The 19,154-nt window shown below is 38.5% G+C and overlaps 1 protein-coding gene across 14 annotated transcripts in view; it reads right to left on the bottom strand.

Moving 5' to 3' along the window:
* Positions 1–19,154, bottom strand: part of NUMB (NUMB endocytic adaptor protein) — a 91,851-nt gene that overhangs the window by 26,300 nt on the left and 46,397 nt on the right. For 13 of the 14 annotated variants that reach the window (XM_063159151.1, XM_063159150.1, XM_063159158.1 and 10 more), the window contains one exon: positions 8,644–8,787. In XM_063159151.1, coding sequence (XP_063015221.1) covers positions 8,644–8,769 — 126 coding nt within the window. In that variant the 5' untranslated portion in view covers positions 8,770–8,787. Of the gene's footprint in view, positions 1–8,643; positions 8,788–18,899; positions 19,044–19,154 lie in introns of those variants that run through there. The other variant, XM_063159153.1, reaches the window with a different exon arrangement.

The raw sequence follows: 19,154 nt of genomic DNA, 5'->3' as shown, positions 1-19,154 counted from the left end.
AACCACTTTAAAGCAGATACACAAATCCCACACTTCTATACACAACCTTTCAGGATATTTGAAAGGAACTTCCCTTTCAAACTAAAGGAGAAGAAACATACTGTTGAAGTGCCTGGGCAGCAACTGTCCTATATAAGTAAAATCTCATGCAAATCCATGACAGCACATTATCACAAAGGATAATGTGCACACCCAAGGACTGGGACACCTAAGTGCTGGGTGCACAGAAACCCACAGAACTGCCCAAGCCATACTGTGGTGGATGATGACTTTGAAAATGGTAAGGAACGGAGTGCCTCTGACATATTTGCAAAGAGCATTTCTTGTGACAGGGATTGTAGCATTCCTGGAGAAAGTGAGTACTTTTCCATCAGGAAAATGCACATAGCAGGAATGCAGTATTAATATTGAATGTACTCCTACTTAATTTCCATAGCAACCAGTGAATGATAGTCATGACATCAGCAGTTCTTGGACATAAGTTGTTCTGTAAGAGATTTAATGGTTATACCAGAAATTACCCACCAGTGCTTTTACAGAAAGCTAAAATCCATGTGGGCAGAGCCCACATACAGAGTAACATAACATAAAAGCTCTAATCCAAATAAAATACTTTCAGAGGCTGTTGAGGAAAAGTCCTTAATGCAAACATTATTAAATAGAAGCACTGCTTATATTAACATTTTTAGCAATAAGAAGATGAGATTATGGTACAGCAAATAAACAGAAACAAAAAAAAATTTCCCTCTTCGTCACTGATTTTCATGTTCTCTTTCACTGAAGATGCTGTTTGGTACCAATCTCAAACCAAACATAAAGCAATTGACACAGAAACAAGTTAAACTGGCACACAGCAAAGTATACTTAGAATTTGAAAAGTGCTTGCGAAAATGTATTCTTTTTCAACATTTTAAACTTTTCCAACTTCATCTAAAAACCAACCACTCAAGTTACCATATCAAGTGTTTCTGGTGAAGTTTTCCTACTGTCTTCTTACAATACATGCTATTGAAATTGCTCCTACTAAAACATCAAGGGCTGATACACCAGGTCAGAAATAAAACACCATCTGTGTCCTAGTACAAGCAATACTGCCCTGATCTTCTTTGTTTTCATTTCTCTCGAATACTGGCTGACTCAGTTCTCAAAATTTCAAAGTTCAACAATAACAGCTGGCAAAAAGATCCTTCACCAGAGCTCCTTCAACCTGGACAACTCAAGCCAATTCTGTTTGCTCAAGTCTGGTAATATGCTTTTACAGTTTCTATTTGAAACAGACTCAGCTACACAAATAATTGAAGTTCCCTCTGTATCAGCAGATGTTCACATGCGCTGTTTTATTTGCAGTAACAGATTAGGTTCTTTGGATTACTTTTGAAACTAGATGGACACAGGAAATGAGCTTACTTGTCTTGGCCAAGGTGTCCTGTGCTAGGAAACAAGCTGTCATAAAGAGAAGCACACCAGCATTTCTTGGTATTTTTCCTAGAGGCAACGACATTCCTCTTTCTTCCTCTGTGAAAGTTCTGGTGTACTATTTGCAACAGTAAGACTGACTACTTGACACCTGCATGTGCAGATATGCTTCTAGAACTGGCATTGCTCAAGAACTAAAGCCTGAGCACCAAAGTTTCAGAATGAAATGCTGTCTTGCAAGCAAACATAAGCTTAAATCCAGAAATCCCGGATACATCTTAAAGCTGAGCTACTTTTCCACTGACTTCTAAGATTTACATTCCAATGTTCAATATTTTATTTCTCTCCTCTCACACCCATGCTCCTGCTTTCTAAATTTTTTGGTTTGAAAAAAATGTTTGCTCAGACAAAGCTGTAGAAGCACAAACAGAAACTCTATGAATAAGCATCAACAAAGTTTAATTTTGCTTAGTCAAAGCAATAGGTTAGTTAGGATGCTACAGACATCACCAGAAATCAAAATGTCTCACCAACCTGTTAAATTCCCCAAATCAGCGAACTGTAGCAGCTATGACTGCCAAATGTCTCTGAATAATGAGAATCAAAAGAATCTAAAGCAGTACCTATACCAGTAGTTCTCTCTATTTTTTACATCTCACCCACCTAAGAGCCACACTGAGCATTTCACGTACTGGTTCTCACATGATGTTTATCATTGCCAACAGAAAAAACATTGTGAGTCAGGAATACTGAAGATGCAATAAAGAAGCTCAATGCAGGATATACAAATGCTATATTCTTCATTTTCTTATAAATCCCTAAAATGAGGCAGAGAGGGAACTCAGAAGGTTATGTAGGACAGCACTTGCTTCAGGGCAGGATCTACTTCCACATCTACATCAGAGAAGTCAGCCTTGAAGTATTATGACATTTCTGTAACTGGAGATCAGAAGGCTGGACCTTCTACCCTGTAGTTTGCATGTGTCACTTTAGAAAGGAATATTATTTTGCTGAGTTGTTATTGCAAATGCATATCCTAAATTTCCCTTGATGCAGCTAAACACACTATTTCTCCTAGTCCCTCACAGCTTCACATATGTACTGTCAGACTTTGGTCTTCAACTCTAAGCTCAGATGTGCAATTCCTATTTTGCCAGGAACAGACAACCATTTAAAACTTTCTTTAAAAAAAAGAAAATATAAAGGAAAATCAAGTGTTGATAGCATGAAGTGTTGTACACACACTGCACAGGTGTCCACCGTATCTTTTCTTCAACTCCTGCAAAAAATTCAGTTTCCACGTACAACACTGGGGATCTCCTAATTTTAAAAAACAGAATAAAAAAGTATAACCCCATGAGAACTTTTTGATTTCCAACACCTAAATAACATTTAAAATAAATATTTCTGCAAGGCAATCCAAACAATTTTAATTGTCCTATCTTTAAAACAACCTGAAGTTTATAAAACTATTTAAGAATTTCACCTTTGCCAAAGACAGGAGGTTTTTAAAACTCAGCAAGAGGCTTCATTTAAAACTTTTTGTTTGCAAGGCCATTCAAACAAAACTAAGGGTTGGACACTAGGGTAAAACGAGTAAAAATTAGGGATTACCTTACATTCCTTTTAGCCATGACAGAAATGCACAGGAAAATATTGGGGGTAAGCGTCACAGCTTCCACTATAATCACCATCTTTTATAATTAGCTGACTTCCAGCCTTTTTCCTGTGATGTTAAATGCTGCAGGATTTTTTAAGTGTACCATTGCTTGCTGAGGGTTAGCATTCAATAGGAGTGATTACTGCTCACTGCTAACATCAGTTCATGCCTTCATAGGTAGAGATTTCCAGTGTTTAATGTGTAAGGCTGCACAACATTTCAGAAATCAGCAGCTTTGTCACACTGACTTCTTAAAAATACTTAACATAGTTTCCAAAGACTATTCAAGTACCTCAGGCTTTCACATGCTTAACTTAAAGGCACTTCAGCATCACGCTGGTAAATTCTTTCACAGCTATTATTTCAAACTAGAAGTGCATTTAAGACATAAAACAAAAGCCACAGTCACCTGTGCTGGTACCAGTCTTTCTGACCTGAAGAAACAGAATGCAAGCTGTCTTTATAAACTTATTAAATATAAGAAGTTATTTTAAATATGAGATTTATAAATTTGACATGAAGCAATAAAGATCATATGCAAATTCCAAAACCAAACAGGACACCTGGGCTGTGAGAACACAAAGCAAAGTGACTGAAATGGCCCAGCTCCTACTGATGGTGGTTTCAGCAGTGCCACGTATGGCCCAACAACCCAAACACAGGGACCCAGGGATGAGAACTGACATTCACAGCTCCCAGTGAGGATGCTCCACAGGGCTTGTGCCAGCTGTTGCCTATCCTTCTGCCTCTTCTTGAACACAAAACAATGCAGTGTCTTCCAAACATCTCCCATAAAAGCAAGGGTTAGACAGGAAACAGTTCAAGAGTACTTGTTCTGGAAAGCCAATTCTTTTATGTACGAAAGTACAACTGTATCCATACAATTGTTATTTGTCAACACTAACACAGAAATCAAATTCAGTGCAAAGGCTAACTCCAAAGATAACAGGTACTCAGCAGCAAACCCTGCATGCCAGAGATAGAAATGTGGTTTGTTACTCTTCCACACCAGCTTTTTCATCAACATCTTTAGCCTTCTAGGTTGAATTAAAAAACACAAGTAAACCTGCAGGGGATATACAACAGCAGCCTTAGATGCCTTAAGGTAAAAAGAGACTGGCCACCAAGAACATAGAAATGACAGAACAAAACTAATTAAATAACCTAAGATACACAGAACTGCTGCATCTTCTAGAACACCAGGTAGTAGCCAGCTGTCAATATTCTGTTTAACACATCCTTTTGGTCAGAACCACCAAGAATTTGCAAATGTTTTGTTTGTTTAGTTCTCTTAGGTAAAAGGAAATGACCTAATTTTTCTGATATAAATTTCACAGACCAGTTACTCCAAAGAGCATTTGTATGAATGAAAACCACTTACCCAGAGGGACACTCGAAAAGGCTTTTCACACAAAAGAAGCCCTAGTGTCAAATACTTTAGTCATTATACCACAGAACTGCTGCATGTTTTCAGTGAGGTAGTGTCTGGAGCAAGAAAGCAAGTTTGAAAATGTGTATGTCAATGAACTTCATTTGTTACAATTCTAATGTATAAAATTGTGTATAAATAAATTATAGTGCTGATAAGCACAGCTGTAATGTCTGTTAGAACATTCAACTTCTAAATACTTTGAAATACAATCTCTTCATTTAACATCCCTATGTACTACATGTGTCTAGTACCGTTTTTCTCTCAGAGGAAGGATTCACTATTGAAACACAGTATTTACCTTTCAGTTTCTTAGGACAGTGGAAAAGATTTTGTCCCTGAAAACAGACTTATGCACAGACTGCAACAGATGGACCAGTGCCACATTTAACAATGGGGCAACTCTTGTTGAACATCTATAAAAGCTGCAAGGTATTATGTCTCCACAACACCAAAGTTAGGAGAGCAACACCATTCAAGTTCCCAATGGAATACCAAAAGCCTGCAAGTCACTTTTCTAAATACAAGTTTAACATCCTTTCCATACCTCTGCAGACAGGACCTGTCTCTCCTTGGCCCTTCTTTCTATCTAACTTTAGTGGATTCAAAGCAGTTTACACAGAAGAGCACTACAGGAAAGCCAGCAGCCATTGCACAGCCCCATCTTTGAGCGTCAGGTTACCACCTCAGGTGTGGTTAGATTTCCAACACAGAGAAGAACTATCTGTAATTACATCTACACACACTGAGAAAATATGATCAATACCTGGCTACCTGTAACACAGCCCCACCAACAAGCAGAAAAACACAGACTATTAACAAAAAGGAATGCTATTGACTGAAAGGAACAGTATTCATTCATGATTATCACCACCTCCAAATTTATGAGCACAGCGCTGGGAAGAAGCAACTGTGGATCAAATCTACTCCCCTGAATTTTAAAGCAACATAAAGGAATGTAACAGGAATTTTGCCTGTACTTTCCACAGAGCATCTTCTCTCTCAAAGGGAAGATGATCCATAGGTGTATCAGATTTGCTCAAAATCCAACAGAACACTTAATGACTTTAACAATAAGGATCTTCTGTGGACATAGTGCAGGAAGAGCTTCAAGAAACACGCCAACATAGAAAACCTTTCAGTAACATTAAATCTGTTTGCAGTACAGCATCCTCCAAGTGCAAGAAATAAGCAGCTACTGGAGCCCCTGTCCAACACTAACAGAGTGAAGCCTGAAGGCAGGATGAAATCCTATCTGCAACACGACTTTCAAAGCGCTTCCAAATGCTGTGTAATGTCTAAAAAAGGATAAATCTGTGGTAGCACTCTACAAAGACCCAAGCTCTGGGCAAAATATAAATGCCCAAAGGCAAGAAGTTAAAAACCAAACCAATTTAAGAGATCTTTTTTTTTTTTTTTACAAGAGAAACCAAGAACAAATGTTCCCTTACGTGTTTGCACTAGTCTCCTGTCTATCTCAAAAAAAAAAAAAGTATATTAGCATCTTACCTATATCAAATAGCAGGCATTAGAGGTAACAAAGCCCACAGCGTGACTGCTACCACACTAGTCTCATAAATTTTACTTTCAAACAGAAAATCCTACCGACAGCTGCAGCAACATTTATTAAGAATTCTCAGGTCTTTACTGAGTACAGATGAAGTCTTCATCCTCCCTGAAAACAAGACCAGATTCTAGTCTTGTTACTCAGTTATGCTTTGAACTCCAAAGAATTTCAGGTGATTTTTAGAGAGCAGACAAAGCAGATCATAAGAAGTAAGAACAGGCTAATCCTGTGCACTCCCTCCCCAGCTCTGTCAACACATTCAGGTGTGGTTCAGCAGTTGCACTACAGACAACAGACCAATTTGGAATTCCCACTGCAAAACTTAAAGAAAACTCAGGTACATTCATCATCTTTCCTATTTGAATGCATTCCTATTCATTAACCATTCTTCCCAAAATATCTGGCTTTGTCCTACTCTACTGAGGAGCATCAGGAAGAAAAGTCACCCCATCAGATATTTAAGGACATAGGAGACTGCATACTTTTCCTGGAATGTATGAATTCCCAAATAATATCCAAGACAGGCGTAACAGGATACTGTCCTTCAATAGCACAAAGTTCTATTCTTTCTGTGAGCAAAATACAGTACCACCCACTAGAGCGATGACTCTGCATCTGGTTTATCTTGTTCCCTCACAATGGCACACTTCCTGTCTCTATCAATTCAACACCAGTTAACACCCACTCTGCATCTCAAGCCTTATAAAAATTTCCACTTTGTCCATTTCAAGGTACACTACATTGGAAAATAAATTCTAATCAAGTAAGATAAAACACCTCATAATATTAAATTGTTCTGAATTTAAGTTTTCACCTAATTGCAAGTTCTTTAGATATTAATACTCTACCATTCTGACCAAATCAAGGAATGTCCCTTACATTTACCTTAAAAGCATTTTTCCCAAAGAACAAATTAAATTAATTCAGTGATTTCCAATCAAAAGCAGACTAAGGCATGCACCTAAGTCCCACTTTGATGACAAGGATGTAAAGATTCATCCATTTCTACGCCTTTTCAGCACAGAATAGGCCAAAACCTTTTTTGACTTTGGGTACATGTGCCCAGAATAGATGAATGGTTCATTTAAATACAGGAAGCACTTGTCATTAGAAGTGCAAGTCCTGACTGAGAGTTTAAAAAAAGTCAGTCTTTTAACAGTGTGGAGTGGTTCGCATCCTTTGTGTTCAGTAAAGGATTGAAAAGTCTGAATAAAACTAAATGCTATAAATTGAGCACTCTGCTTTTCAACCTGTGTAATGCCTAAGTTATGAAAAAATCACCATCCTCAAACTTACAGCTCTGTTCTCTCCTAGACAGTGTTAAACCTTAATCTAAGTTTGAGCTTTCCCAGAGCAATTACTTTCAAAGCTTTGGCAAAACACCATCTCTGTTCAGGACTGAATTACAGTTCCTTCCTCTTAGCAGAAAAATAACTCAAGACAAAAATACGCCAGCAGCCATGAACTAGAAATGTTGTATACACTTGAGTATATGTAAAAGGACAAAAGCAACTCTAGTAGGGTAAAGCAGGGCATTAACCTCGTGTGAAAGTTACCTCATACTTACCAATCCACAACTTCACAAAAACATGCAACAGTCAGTTTAAAGAATTCCACCTAGCAACATCACATGTTTAACTATCAGACAGAATTACTTTAAGCATAATACAGAGAAAAACCTAATGGAAGGCCCATAGGTGTCAGAACCATAGACTGTGCTCCTTGTACACTGATATTTAACCCATTAGCTTTCCTCAAGCATCATCTGATTCCAACCTATTGTAGATCTATTATTAGTGTACCTGAGGAAGAAAGGGGAGCATATGCAACAAGCCACCCTAAATTTTGTATTTATTTTTATTCTGGTATTTATTAATAGTAAATACTATTCTAAAGTATTAAATTATTGTTTCTTAAATAAAGAGGAAGGAGAATTGGACACAAAAAAGAAAATATCTATTTATAATACTCTGATAATCTGGAATGAGTTACCAGAATTTTAAAAGGTCATTTCAGTTTCATGAGCATTAATAGTCAGTAATACACACACACAGGATCATAGCACAGAGGCATTCTCAGAGTTAGCAGGTTCTTCTAACCTCATGCACTGGTTGAAATCCCAGGTGTTACTTGAAAATATTTTCAATTATTGAGAGGGAGGAAGGATTGCTTTAAGCACAGCCCACCACTTACCTTACAAGTCAAACTGTAATCACAACTAAACTTATAACAGGGAGAACTGAGTACCTTTTCATGCAATCCAATAGGTCTATAATTTGTGATTTTCCAGAAAAATGATGACAAATATTGTATTACTCCTCTACCAAGCTACATGATATATTTCAACTAGATGATAATGTAGGATATCTCAGACTGGTTTTCCAAGGCATTTGTTACATGAGCCATCTGGTTTTAAGAAAAAAGCCACATCCTTTGCAATGAGAGCCAACTGTAAAATAGGTCAGTGTGTAATGAAGCATGTCTCTGGTTTATGCTTGCCAAAAAAACCCAAATAACAATTCATGGCAAGAGCACCTCATGGATATCCAAAAGAAGGGCAGTAACTCTTACCTTAACAGGAAAGCTACACTTGCCAGTACGAACGCCTTCCTCGTCAGTCTGCCACTGATGGGGCCTGCTGGCCTCTGGCACATAGACATCTTTCTTTCTCCTAAAGCTTTGCCGTAGTTTGTTCATCTCTCAGATTTTCACGTCCTAGAAGAAGAAAAAAAGAATACTGCCAATAAGCACCAAACACACATTTAGCCTCTTTGGGTCAACCACTATCATGACAAATGACGCTGTGGAAAACCTGAGCTTTTGCAAAGATGAATGAAAGGGCCTGGGAGAGGAAAATATTTTGGACACAGATTCAGAGAAAGATGGGTATTCACTTCAAAATGGAAAACACAAATCCACATTACTTGTTTAACATCTTTCCACAGCAACTGAAGCATTACATCCAGGAATAAGTATTAGTGGGAGCACACAGTTACATAAAATAGCTGACAGAGAAGCTCTGAGGAGTGATGCACATGAAATCCTGACTCCCCAAATTTAAACACCTACCTAAAGCAACCAAGCAGAACACCAACAGCAAAAGCTTCCATGGCACTCATGCAAGGCAAGGATTCATAGCTCAAAAACTGCTCCTAAAATAAGGTGGTTGTGGTGTTCATTAAGTACAAGAGATAGGTTCATGCTTTTACTGAGGGGAACAGTCCAGCCCTTGCTTAGTCTGGTAGAATTCTTGTGGTTAAATGAGAAATGCACTTCTTCAAAAGGGGAAGATAGTGCTGCAAATATACTTCTGAAGCCTAGAATTCAGAATACACTGTGCCTTCATGTATCAATTTCTATATACAATCCAATCTATGCTTTAGACAGTAAGTCAAAAAGCTTTCAGCAAAATTACTACTAATAAAAAGACTCATTATTCACCTAAAGAAGTAAAATCATATGGGATACAAAGTGGGGAATACTGAAGACATACTGAAAGGCTTCTTGAGACCTGGTCATCATTCCTGAAAAAGAAGCCCTCTCACAACCACGACATCTCATTTTGATTGAAAAAAAAAAAGATGTTGCAGAATGCAAGGCAGCAAAATCTAATTAGATTACATACACTTATTTCCCATTAGACTGAATAAACTACAGAATATAGATATTTACAGGTGTCAATGGCTGGCCTTTGAACAAAAGCTGCTTTAAAAGCAGTTAGAACAGCACTTTAAACCTTGAAAAGAACTAGTATCTTCCACTGAAAACTGTATTATATAGCTGAGAAAAATCAACACATTCCTGTTTGTGGTATCTGACATTTAAGAAGTTTAAAGTCAAAATGCAACTATTTCAAAGCTGAACAAGAGTCAGAAATTAAAAGCACTACAGAAAATCACTGCCCATCACTAATTACACATACTAAATTGTTTTGTATCTCACAAAACATGGCACACTTTAGCCATGCCAAATAACAAAAAGGTGTGTGTTTTCTTAGTGACTCCCTAAAACTTCCTTCAGCAATTGTTACTTTCTTCCTCAAGCAGCAGATAATTAAAGAAGTCAATTCCCACTGTATCTTCATGGCATGATACTGGCTGATTTCTCTAGAATCTTACAACTTTCCATCATCTATTAAAAGAACTATTGTAAGATAAGTAATAATTCAAAGATATACCCAGGGATAAAGAAAACAGCACTGTATCACTAGGACTGGGTGATTTAAGTGTGGTGATGTTAATTGTTTAAGTGCAAATAAGCATAACAGTCACATGCACAAGTTCAGTGGCACCTGAATTCCAACACTCCTGGGTCTGGCAGCATTCTGGGTCCTTTCAGCTTAGGGGATAATTCCTGCAGTATTTCTACACCAGAAAACAGCCACACCAAAGACCACTTTTACAGCAAACACTGTGCTCAAAGTTACTCGATGAGCATTTGAAAGCAACAAGGTGAGACCCTCCAAGCAGCCCAAATCCAAATGCAAATGAAGTGAAGGGTTGGGATGTCTGCTGAAGGCTACAGGCAACTGTCCCTAGTAGGTACCTGAACAGCCAGGAGGTCTAACAAGCAGTATAAGCACAGGGGTGGGAAATTGCTGAAGGATTCTCAATCACAATTATCTGGTTATAAAGAACTGTTAACTTCATTCCTTCATAGCTACAAAATGCTTGTCATATCTAGGAACATAAAATATTTGAGTGGATTCAGAGATTAGAACCTATGTACAAAATAAAAACCGTGCGCATTTCTTATCACTCAGTAAACTGAAGCAACTCTTCTGCTTTCAGCTGGGACAGAGTAAATTTTCTTCCCAGTAGCTGATACAGCGCTGTGTTTTGGACTTAGGCTGAGAAAAATGTTGATAACACATCGGTTTAGTTGTTGCTAAGGAGTGTTTACACTAAATCAAGGTCTTTTACTGCTGTGTGTGATAGAGCCCTGCTCTCCTGGCAGGGGCCAAACACCTGCCTGCCCGTGGGAAGCATTAAATTAATTTCTTGCTTTGCTTGCCTGTGTGGCATTTATTTATCTTTATCTCAACCCATGAAGTTTTCACTTTTGCTCTTCTGACTCCCTTGCCCATCCCACCGGGAAGAGTGAGCAAGCAGCTGAATGGGGCTTAGTTGCCATCTCGGGCTAAATCATAACACTCTTCTATAAACATTGTTTATCTTACAAGCTACAAGCCATTTCAAAATCTCTGAACGTGCAAAGGCAATTCTCAAAGTATTCAGAGGAGCTGCAAAGCTTCTATTCTCCATCAAGGCTTAGAGAGGCATCACAGCAATATTAATTATGTATTTTGTCTTACAAACTGCAGATGGAGGACTCTGTCTGAAGGAATCAGAATTTCAAGGGATGCCATTCAATCACCTTGGGCAGGTGAAACATACTGCAGCAAATCTCTGCATGGCATCTCAGCCCATAAGGACAGACACCCACTCTTGTCCCTGCTGCAGACTGGCAGTGCCAGAGCAAAACCACTGCTCCAGCTGCTTCAGTGTGAAGTGCAGATATCTGGTCAGCACATGGCTTACAGCCCAGCTGCCAGACCTGGCACTCCAGCGAGGCACAAATGGACACAGATCCTCCACTCTGACAAAAGGGACAACAGACTTTTAAGGAGACACGATTAGATGCAATAAGGCTCGTGTCAGCTTTGAAGATCTCAAGGTAACTCTGAATCTCAAAAACTTGAGCGAATAGCAGAGCAAGGACTGAGGACAGCACACGAGCACTGAGCCACTTGTGGAAAATCGCAGTCTAGTTGCCTTATCATAACATTTGCTTGTGCGAGCATTCTGTTGGACTTCTCCCTCCCAGGCGTTACTGGTGCCCAAGAGACTGGTGCCTTATCTGACATTTATTCTGACCAGGAATCTCAATCCCCAGGGGAGGATAAGAATAAGAGTTCCTCAACTACATTTTGTATGAGAAACTGAAGTGGCACTTTGCCCAAAGTATTTCCTTTTCACCAAAAACCAAACCCATTTTCCTACATGTTCTGATTTTGAGGTCATGTTGGCAACAAACAGTTTAAAAATAGCTTATTCTATCTGATAGAAATGCTGACAAACAGCAAAATTAATTTCTTGTCAGGCAACCAGCAAGTTCTCTCCAATGGCCACACTTTCATTTTCTGAAATATCAGACTTACAAGTAGGCTGCAAAACAGTATGTCCTATAAATACCTAATTTGCTGGTAACATGGATGTCAGGACAACATAACTAGAGTTGTCACCTGATGGGAAAGTGTTAAATAGAACAATTCACACAGGCTGCAAATTTGAGGATTCAGAAGAGAAGCACAGTGAATTGCTCCAATTAAGTGCTGAAATTTTTCCTACTTTTGTCTGGAACTCAGAAAACCTAGTGAAAAGTCAAGATAGGGAACTCAAAATCTAATTAAATCACAAAACATAACATTACATCAGAGACAAACTGTAAACAAAGGCTCAAAGTCCTGAGCCTTATGGAGAAATAAGGAAACAGCCACATTGGGTCCTGCTGGATTTCAAGGTTACCTTACTGCAGACAGATGAGTATCTAAATGGTCATTCCCACTGGAGGTAAAAAAAAAAAAAGGTAAAAGAAACCCCAACTAAGCAAAACAAAACCACCTACACAAAATTAATATCTCTACCACTTTTCTAATTCAAGAGATTTCAACATGAAGCTAGACATTAGACCATTTCTCAAAGCACCTACCTAGAAAAGGTATCAAAAAGACAAATGAGTTTTTAAATTTATGTTCCCATTTATTTTTATGCAAATTTATGTATTTTGGAAACAGAGCTCCAAAGGCAATTTAAGGAGAGCCTGAACATCACTATTCTTCTGACCAACAGAAAAACCACCATTTACACCCCTATCAGTCCACTGACAACTCGGGGCAGAGCTGACAGAAACAACACTGTCATGGATAAAACTGCATGTTGAAGCACTCAGCTTCACTGCCTTGTGCATCATCAGGGTATGGCTGCAGAACGAATTACTGCAAGATAAACCAGCATGTTAATTCATGTCTTGTTAGCTGCTCTGCTGTACAATTGTGTTCACTTTTACCCTTCAGTGAGCACAAGCCAGCAATTTACCCTTCAGTGGGAGATGGGTAAGCTTTCAAATTAACTGGAGTTAGATCAGGAGGAAGCTGCTGATGATGCAAATTTGGAGCTTAGCTTTGCAAGAGTTTACCCACGTAGCCATACCTTTAGATAAGCAATTCATTTGCACTGTGGAGAGCTGCTTCTTGCAGAGCAGTTGTTGCTACTGAGTAATCCAAACTAGAGAATCTGAAGAGCAGAAGGACAATATAGATACCTGGGGACTCAAATTGCATGCACAAATTCAATTGGTTAGATTATAAGCTAGGGTGTACTGCATACTTCACACTAAGCAACCACTTAGAGTTTCAAACCAGGACAAAAAAAACAGCACAAACATTTTTTATCTTTCTTATGAACTCTAGCCTTCACAAAGGTTATTTAATATGTATTCAATTATCTATTATCTTTTCTGTTTGCAATGAAAAAGGATAAAAATGGGTATTAAGTCTTCAGTCAGCTTTTAAAAACCATTTGGCAGGTTTGGGATTACTATCCGTTTTCTTTCAGAACGTAATAGCGTTTCCTATTTACTAATTTAGAAAAAAAAAGAAAAAAAAAGAAAGTCATGGGTCAAACAAGGGCAAAGTACTCTCTGCAGCCTGCCACAAATGCAGAGTATCCGGGGGCAGGAGGGAACACCCCCTGCCCCACACCCACCCTCCCACTCCGGGTGCCATCCTCCTGATCTGTAGTGCAAAGTCCTCCCAGGAGCATGAACCACCAGGTGAAGTACTGACACAGGGACAAAATTCCTAGAGGTGTGCACTTCAGACAGCAGGGAAATAGAGTTTTAAGGAAAATGTGTTGTAGGGATCATTCTAGAATTTACAAGCCTCCATATAAAACAAATTCAATTAACTTGATACTATCAGGTTAAGTAATTTAAAAGAAAAAAAAAGGTCTCATTCATAGCAGTACTGCCTGCTGGCCACACACAGGTGAGGGCTAAGCAGCTGCACAACCATCTGCTCCCTTATGTGCTCTTCCCCAGTGAAATACACCTAATACTGCTGAAGGGCCAAGCCAGAGAGCCTGAAACCCAGAGCAAAAACCTCATCCATCTCTAATGTTTTTCTCGCATTTTTTGACATCAAAGCTTCCTGAATCAGGATGCATTCTTCCTGCCAAAGTTACCTGATATTTCACACCTAAGAAATGCAAATAATCTTAATCTTGTTGAAAAAAAATGTGTTTACCTAACCTACTTACTAGGAAAACACTCCAGAGACATTCCTCCACATGGCTGTGAAGATCTGTATCCTTAGAAAGCTCAGTGGCTCTGAGTTCTTGTGCAAGTACAACTTGGTCACAACTTGTCCACAGACTAATGTTTAATAGCTATCTTTTGAGCATTATGAAAACCTCAATCGTACTATGAAATGCACCAGGAAATGTGAACAGCCCACTTCCATATTCCAGAAGAGTATTTCACATTGCTTTTTCCAATAAAATACAGTTCACTGCCAACACTTGAACATTATTGTTTGTAAATCTTGGCTATAACCAGGACACGAGGACATCACTGAGGAAATATGCTTGTTTCAAGTCATTCTCTTAGGATTGTGTTTGGGTTTGGCAGGCTTACCTGCAGTACAAACACAAGTAGAAGCAGTTTAAAACATTTAGATCTCTTCTGCTCTCTAATGTAAAATTTGAGTCCCTAAATTTAAGATGACAATGTAAGAACATTTCATTTATAAAAAAGAGGCAAGCTAGGAAAGCAAGCTGAAAGCTGCCAAGGTAAATAGTCTGTCCCTGTCTATTATGAAGCTGCTAGGATGGAGCTTTACCTCTCTGAAAAATCCTTATTAAGCATTGCTGCTAAGCAAACGCTCTCCCCTCCTCTCCCACTTACACAGTACAAAAACATGTAATGTCCTATCTCTCCAAGCCTACTGTAAAGGTTAGCCAAAACTTGCTGCAATTGCCCTGCAACAGCTTCTCTGCAATTATTCACCAGCACAAGCACACAGAGTACCCTTATCTTCTAAGGAAGAAAAGGTCACCCCATGTGTCAGATTCTGAATGCAGAACTTTGAGCCTTTTTGTGAGTTTAGACCCCATAAAATCTAATTAAATCCAGCACTGTCACACTGAAGCAAATGAAGGCAAGTAACCGTATGAGCATGCTCACTAAAACGTTAACAGCCCTGTGTCGCAATACAGGCTGACTAACCACATTATTCACCATGCACCCTTTCATTACCCAATTAACACCTCATCATACAATACTACAAGTAAGCATCCTATTAAAATATGCATAAAAGTGAAGCATTTCCTAATTTGTTCAGCCAGCAAACACATTTTGTTGTTGTTGTTGTTGTTGTTGTTGTTATTTAGAGTTCAAATTCAGGGGATTTTCCTTGCTGAAGACAAATTATTGGATACATAACTAAAAGAAACTGCAGAAAAGTCACCTTTCAGCAGTGAAAGTACTATTTAGATCTTACTTTGAAAATAGAGCAGAAATGGCAACCTTAAACTCTTTATGTAAGACCAAAGAGATCAGAGCTGTGACAATAATGTCTCTGACAGCATTCTTTGAAATTGTGATGCATTGTTATCATATGATGTGAAGTACAAGACATCCTCAAATCCATCAGATCTCTTGCTGTCTCTTACACCTGAGCTAAGGTATCGTGTGAGCACGCCGCAATTCTTTCCAGAGCACTCGACAATTCTATCTGCACCACAGATGAGGGTGGAAGAAGGGGGAAAAACAATGTTATGACAGCAACATTTTACTGGCAAAAGCCAGACTTAAACAAAAATTGCAAACAGATTATGAAATATCAGGAAATGAAATAATGAACTGTACTCCAACACACTGTTAACAATTATGTGGCTAAAACATTCGACTACCAGAGGTTATATCCTAAAGCTCAGGATTTTGTAAAATACACTTTTCAAACATAAATACCTCCAGACTGCAGCAATTAACACAGAAGTCAGTATTCCACAATGTTATGTTACAGAAGTATCACCAAAATAAACATTCAGACTCTTAAACTGTCACAAAAATACAAGTTTGATCATTGCAAGGCAGAAGTTATTCCTAAGGATATGCAATGCCCCTTCTAGTAGGTGTAAAATAAATAAGTTGCCTCTCACAAACCTGTGAAATTCAGCAAATAAAAGAAAGCAAGCCTCATTTTCTCCATCAATAACTATTATAAAGCAAATGTCCCAATTCATCAGACACCACAGCAACTGCAAACTCCGACTATGGTCCTAAACAATATGCTAAGAGGTTTAAGAGCAGAGATATAAGGCAGTAATCCCCTTGCTTTGTAGGCTCACTCTAAAAATACGCTGCAGACTGTCAGTCACTGGTAGAAAACAGGTCTCCTAAACACTTGATGTGAGAGAAAGTGAGTTGAATTATATTATCTATAATAACTGAAAATAAGCAGAAGTTTAGTAAAGAAACACTAGCTATGTGCCTTGTGGAAAGCAGTTCAAGTAATTCTGCTTTACAGCTCATCTGCACACATGTGAATAATTTTAACTAACCAAGCCGCGTCATTTCCAAGTGAATCATTTACATTTAGGGCAGCTAAATATCAGACAACTCAACAGTTTCCAAACATGAACATCTTTTGCAGACATCTTTTATGAAAAGTCCTTTCCTTAGGATTTTTCCTCCTGAGAAGCTGAGAGGCCTCAAGAACAAAATGTAAACATTGATTATCTGCTGCTGTGGAATGCAACAGGTGCATCTGTGATTGGTCTCATAGAGTTGTTTGTAATTAATGGCCAATCACAGCCCAGCTGGCTCAGACAGAGGGCTGAGCCACAAACCTTTGTTATCATTCTTAGCTATTCTATTCTTAGCTAGCCTTCTAATGAAACCTTTTCTTTTATTCTTTTAGTATAGTTTTAATGTAATATACATCATAAAATAATAAATCAAGCCTTCTAAAACAGAGTCAGATCCTTGTCTCTTCCCCAGACCGAAAACCCCTGTGAACACGGTCACAAACATCTTGGTTTAAAAGGTATCTTTACAAATACATGCTGAATTTCAAAATGAAATTAGATATAAAAGAAAGTACAAAAAGAGCTGAAACAGCCAAAAAGTATGTTCTTTAATCACCCAATTCCACAAACTGCAGCTTGAATTTATGTATGTCAAATCCCACGAAAATAAATGCGTTTTCAAAATTTAAAAAATACTCTTTTACAAGTAAAATAAACATATTTTACTGGTAGATCAATCAAACCTTAGGGTTTACTTCCATAGGACCTATGAGTATTTTATAAGCAAATAATCAGTGTTGACTAAACAAGGCCTAACATCTGCTGCTTAGTAACAGACAGGGTCGAATACAAATCAGTCAATCACACCTTTGTGCTGCTGACCTGATCACTCCCTGCTTACTGGGAGTCCAGAACCATACGAACACACACTGAATTTTTGGTTCCAGCTCTTAGGTAAGAGCAGACAGAGCAGACAAAATGAGCTACAGATCCAGAGCACACCTTGCAGGAACCAACTGCACTCGAAAACAATTTACTAGGAGGATATATTTTAGCAAGATATTAAAAAATATTTATAGCGAATATGAATATTCATAGTGAAGCTTCATAGTGAAGCTTTACCCTTGGTTCTTATACAATGTGTCACAACTCACATTTTGGCCAACTGCTCCTGCAACATTGCACTACACCAGTCCAGCCCAAGAGCCCACCTGGCCCACATTCTGGAAACACTTGGAACAACAAGCCATACATTTCTATCAGCAAGCAGGATTCAGGTACAGAGAAATTAGGCAAATGCACAAGAGTAGTAGAGTGCTCAGATACAAAACAGGGAGATAAAGAGGGCTCTCCACCACAACCAGCGATGTCTCATTCATTACTGTACGCTCTCAAAAGAAGTAAGTTCAACAACTGTGCAGGTGATGCAAAATGTTCCAGAGTAGATTAAGCTGATTTTAAAAATACAAGATCATCTCACAAGAAGAAATTATTCTGTAATAAAAACAGCAGAGAAAAGCATATGGAAGAAGGGTAAAAAAGCCACTGTAGTTATAAATAGCAATGCATGTGAATTCAGTCATTATTACTGTCTAGGAAAGGTCATAACTCATTTTTAGTCCTCCAAAAATTTAGTTGTCAAATAAGCAAACAGTAGTAAGAATTATTATGATATTATTATTAAATTATTTATATTTCAACATTAATTATTATTAAATTACTATGAAATAATTATTATGAAAAGAGCAGTGCAAAGCAAGCAGGATGCTGCAGCATAAGACCAGACTGCACTCAGCTTCAATACCATATAGTTGTTGTAGTTCATATACCCTCCCTGAAATGAAACTGGAAGGTGCAGGGAAAAGAAGCAAGGGTAAGGATGATAACAAGGACTACTTACTACCTTCAGCTCAAAGACAGATTAGATACATCCAAGGAAAACCAATTTTCCCGGGGGGAAAGCTACAACAATTACAATATCATAATGTTAGAAAATAAAAAGGGAACGATAATTTTCCAATTCTTATATTGTAGGAACTCTGAAAAAGCAATAGAATCCTCCAGCAGTCCAGGTTTTAATAAAATAGTGTTTCTCTTCATGATAGAAAATCAAGCAGCACAATTCCTAGGCCTGAGAAAGTTTAAAAACTAAAAATAGAAAGGAATTTTTAAAAACAAATCCCCAAACCACCCAGATTAATTATTTGATCAAAACTTCCTAAAGGTATCGGAACCTACAGCGGCGGTGGTGCAGCCATCCATTTAGGAAATCACCCGGTCCCATCTGACCAGCTGGGAAGTCTTGCTTCACGTCTTAATCTTCCATTCTTGCCGGGATCCAGCACTGACAGTATCAGAGGGAATTACTGTGCTGTGAGGCCTTTGTTGTGAGGCAGCCCAGCTCCAGCTCCCAAGCTGGTGTCCCCTCAGGGCCCGTCCAGCCGGCCACACCTCCGTGTGGCAGCTGTCACATCACCACCGAGAGCTGCCTCA

This window comes from Melospiza melodia, chromosome 6 (assembly GCF_035770615.1).
Source record: "Melospiza melodia melodia isolate bMelMel2 chromosome 6, bMelMel2.pri, whole genome shotgun sequence".
Lineage (NCBI taxonomy): Eukaryota > Metazoa > Chordata > Aves > Passeriformes > Passerellidae > Melospiza > Melospiza melodia.
The sequence above is the reverse complement of the archived record's forward strand: the minus strand, read 5'-3'. Positions and strand labels throughout refer to the sequence as shown.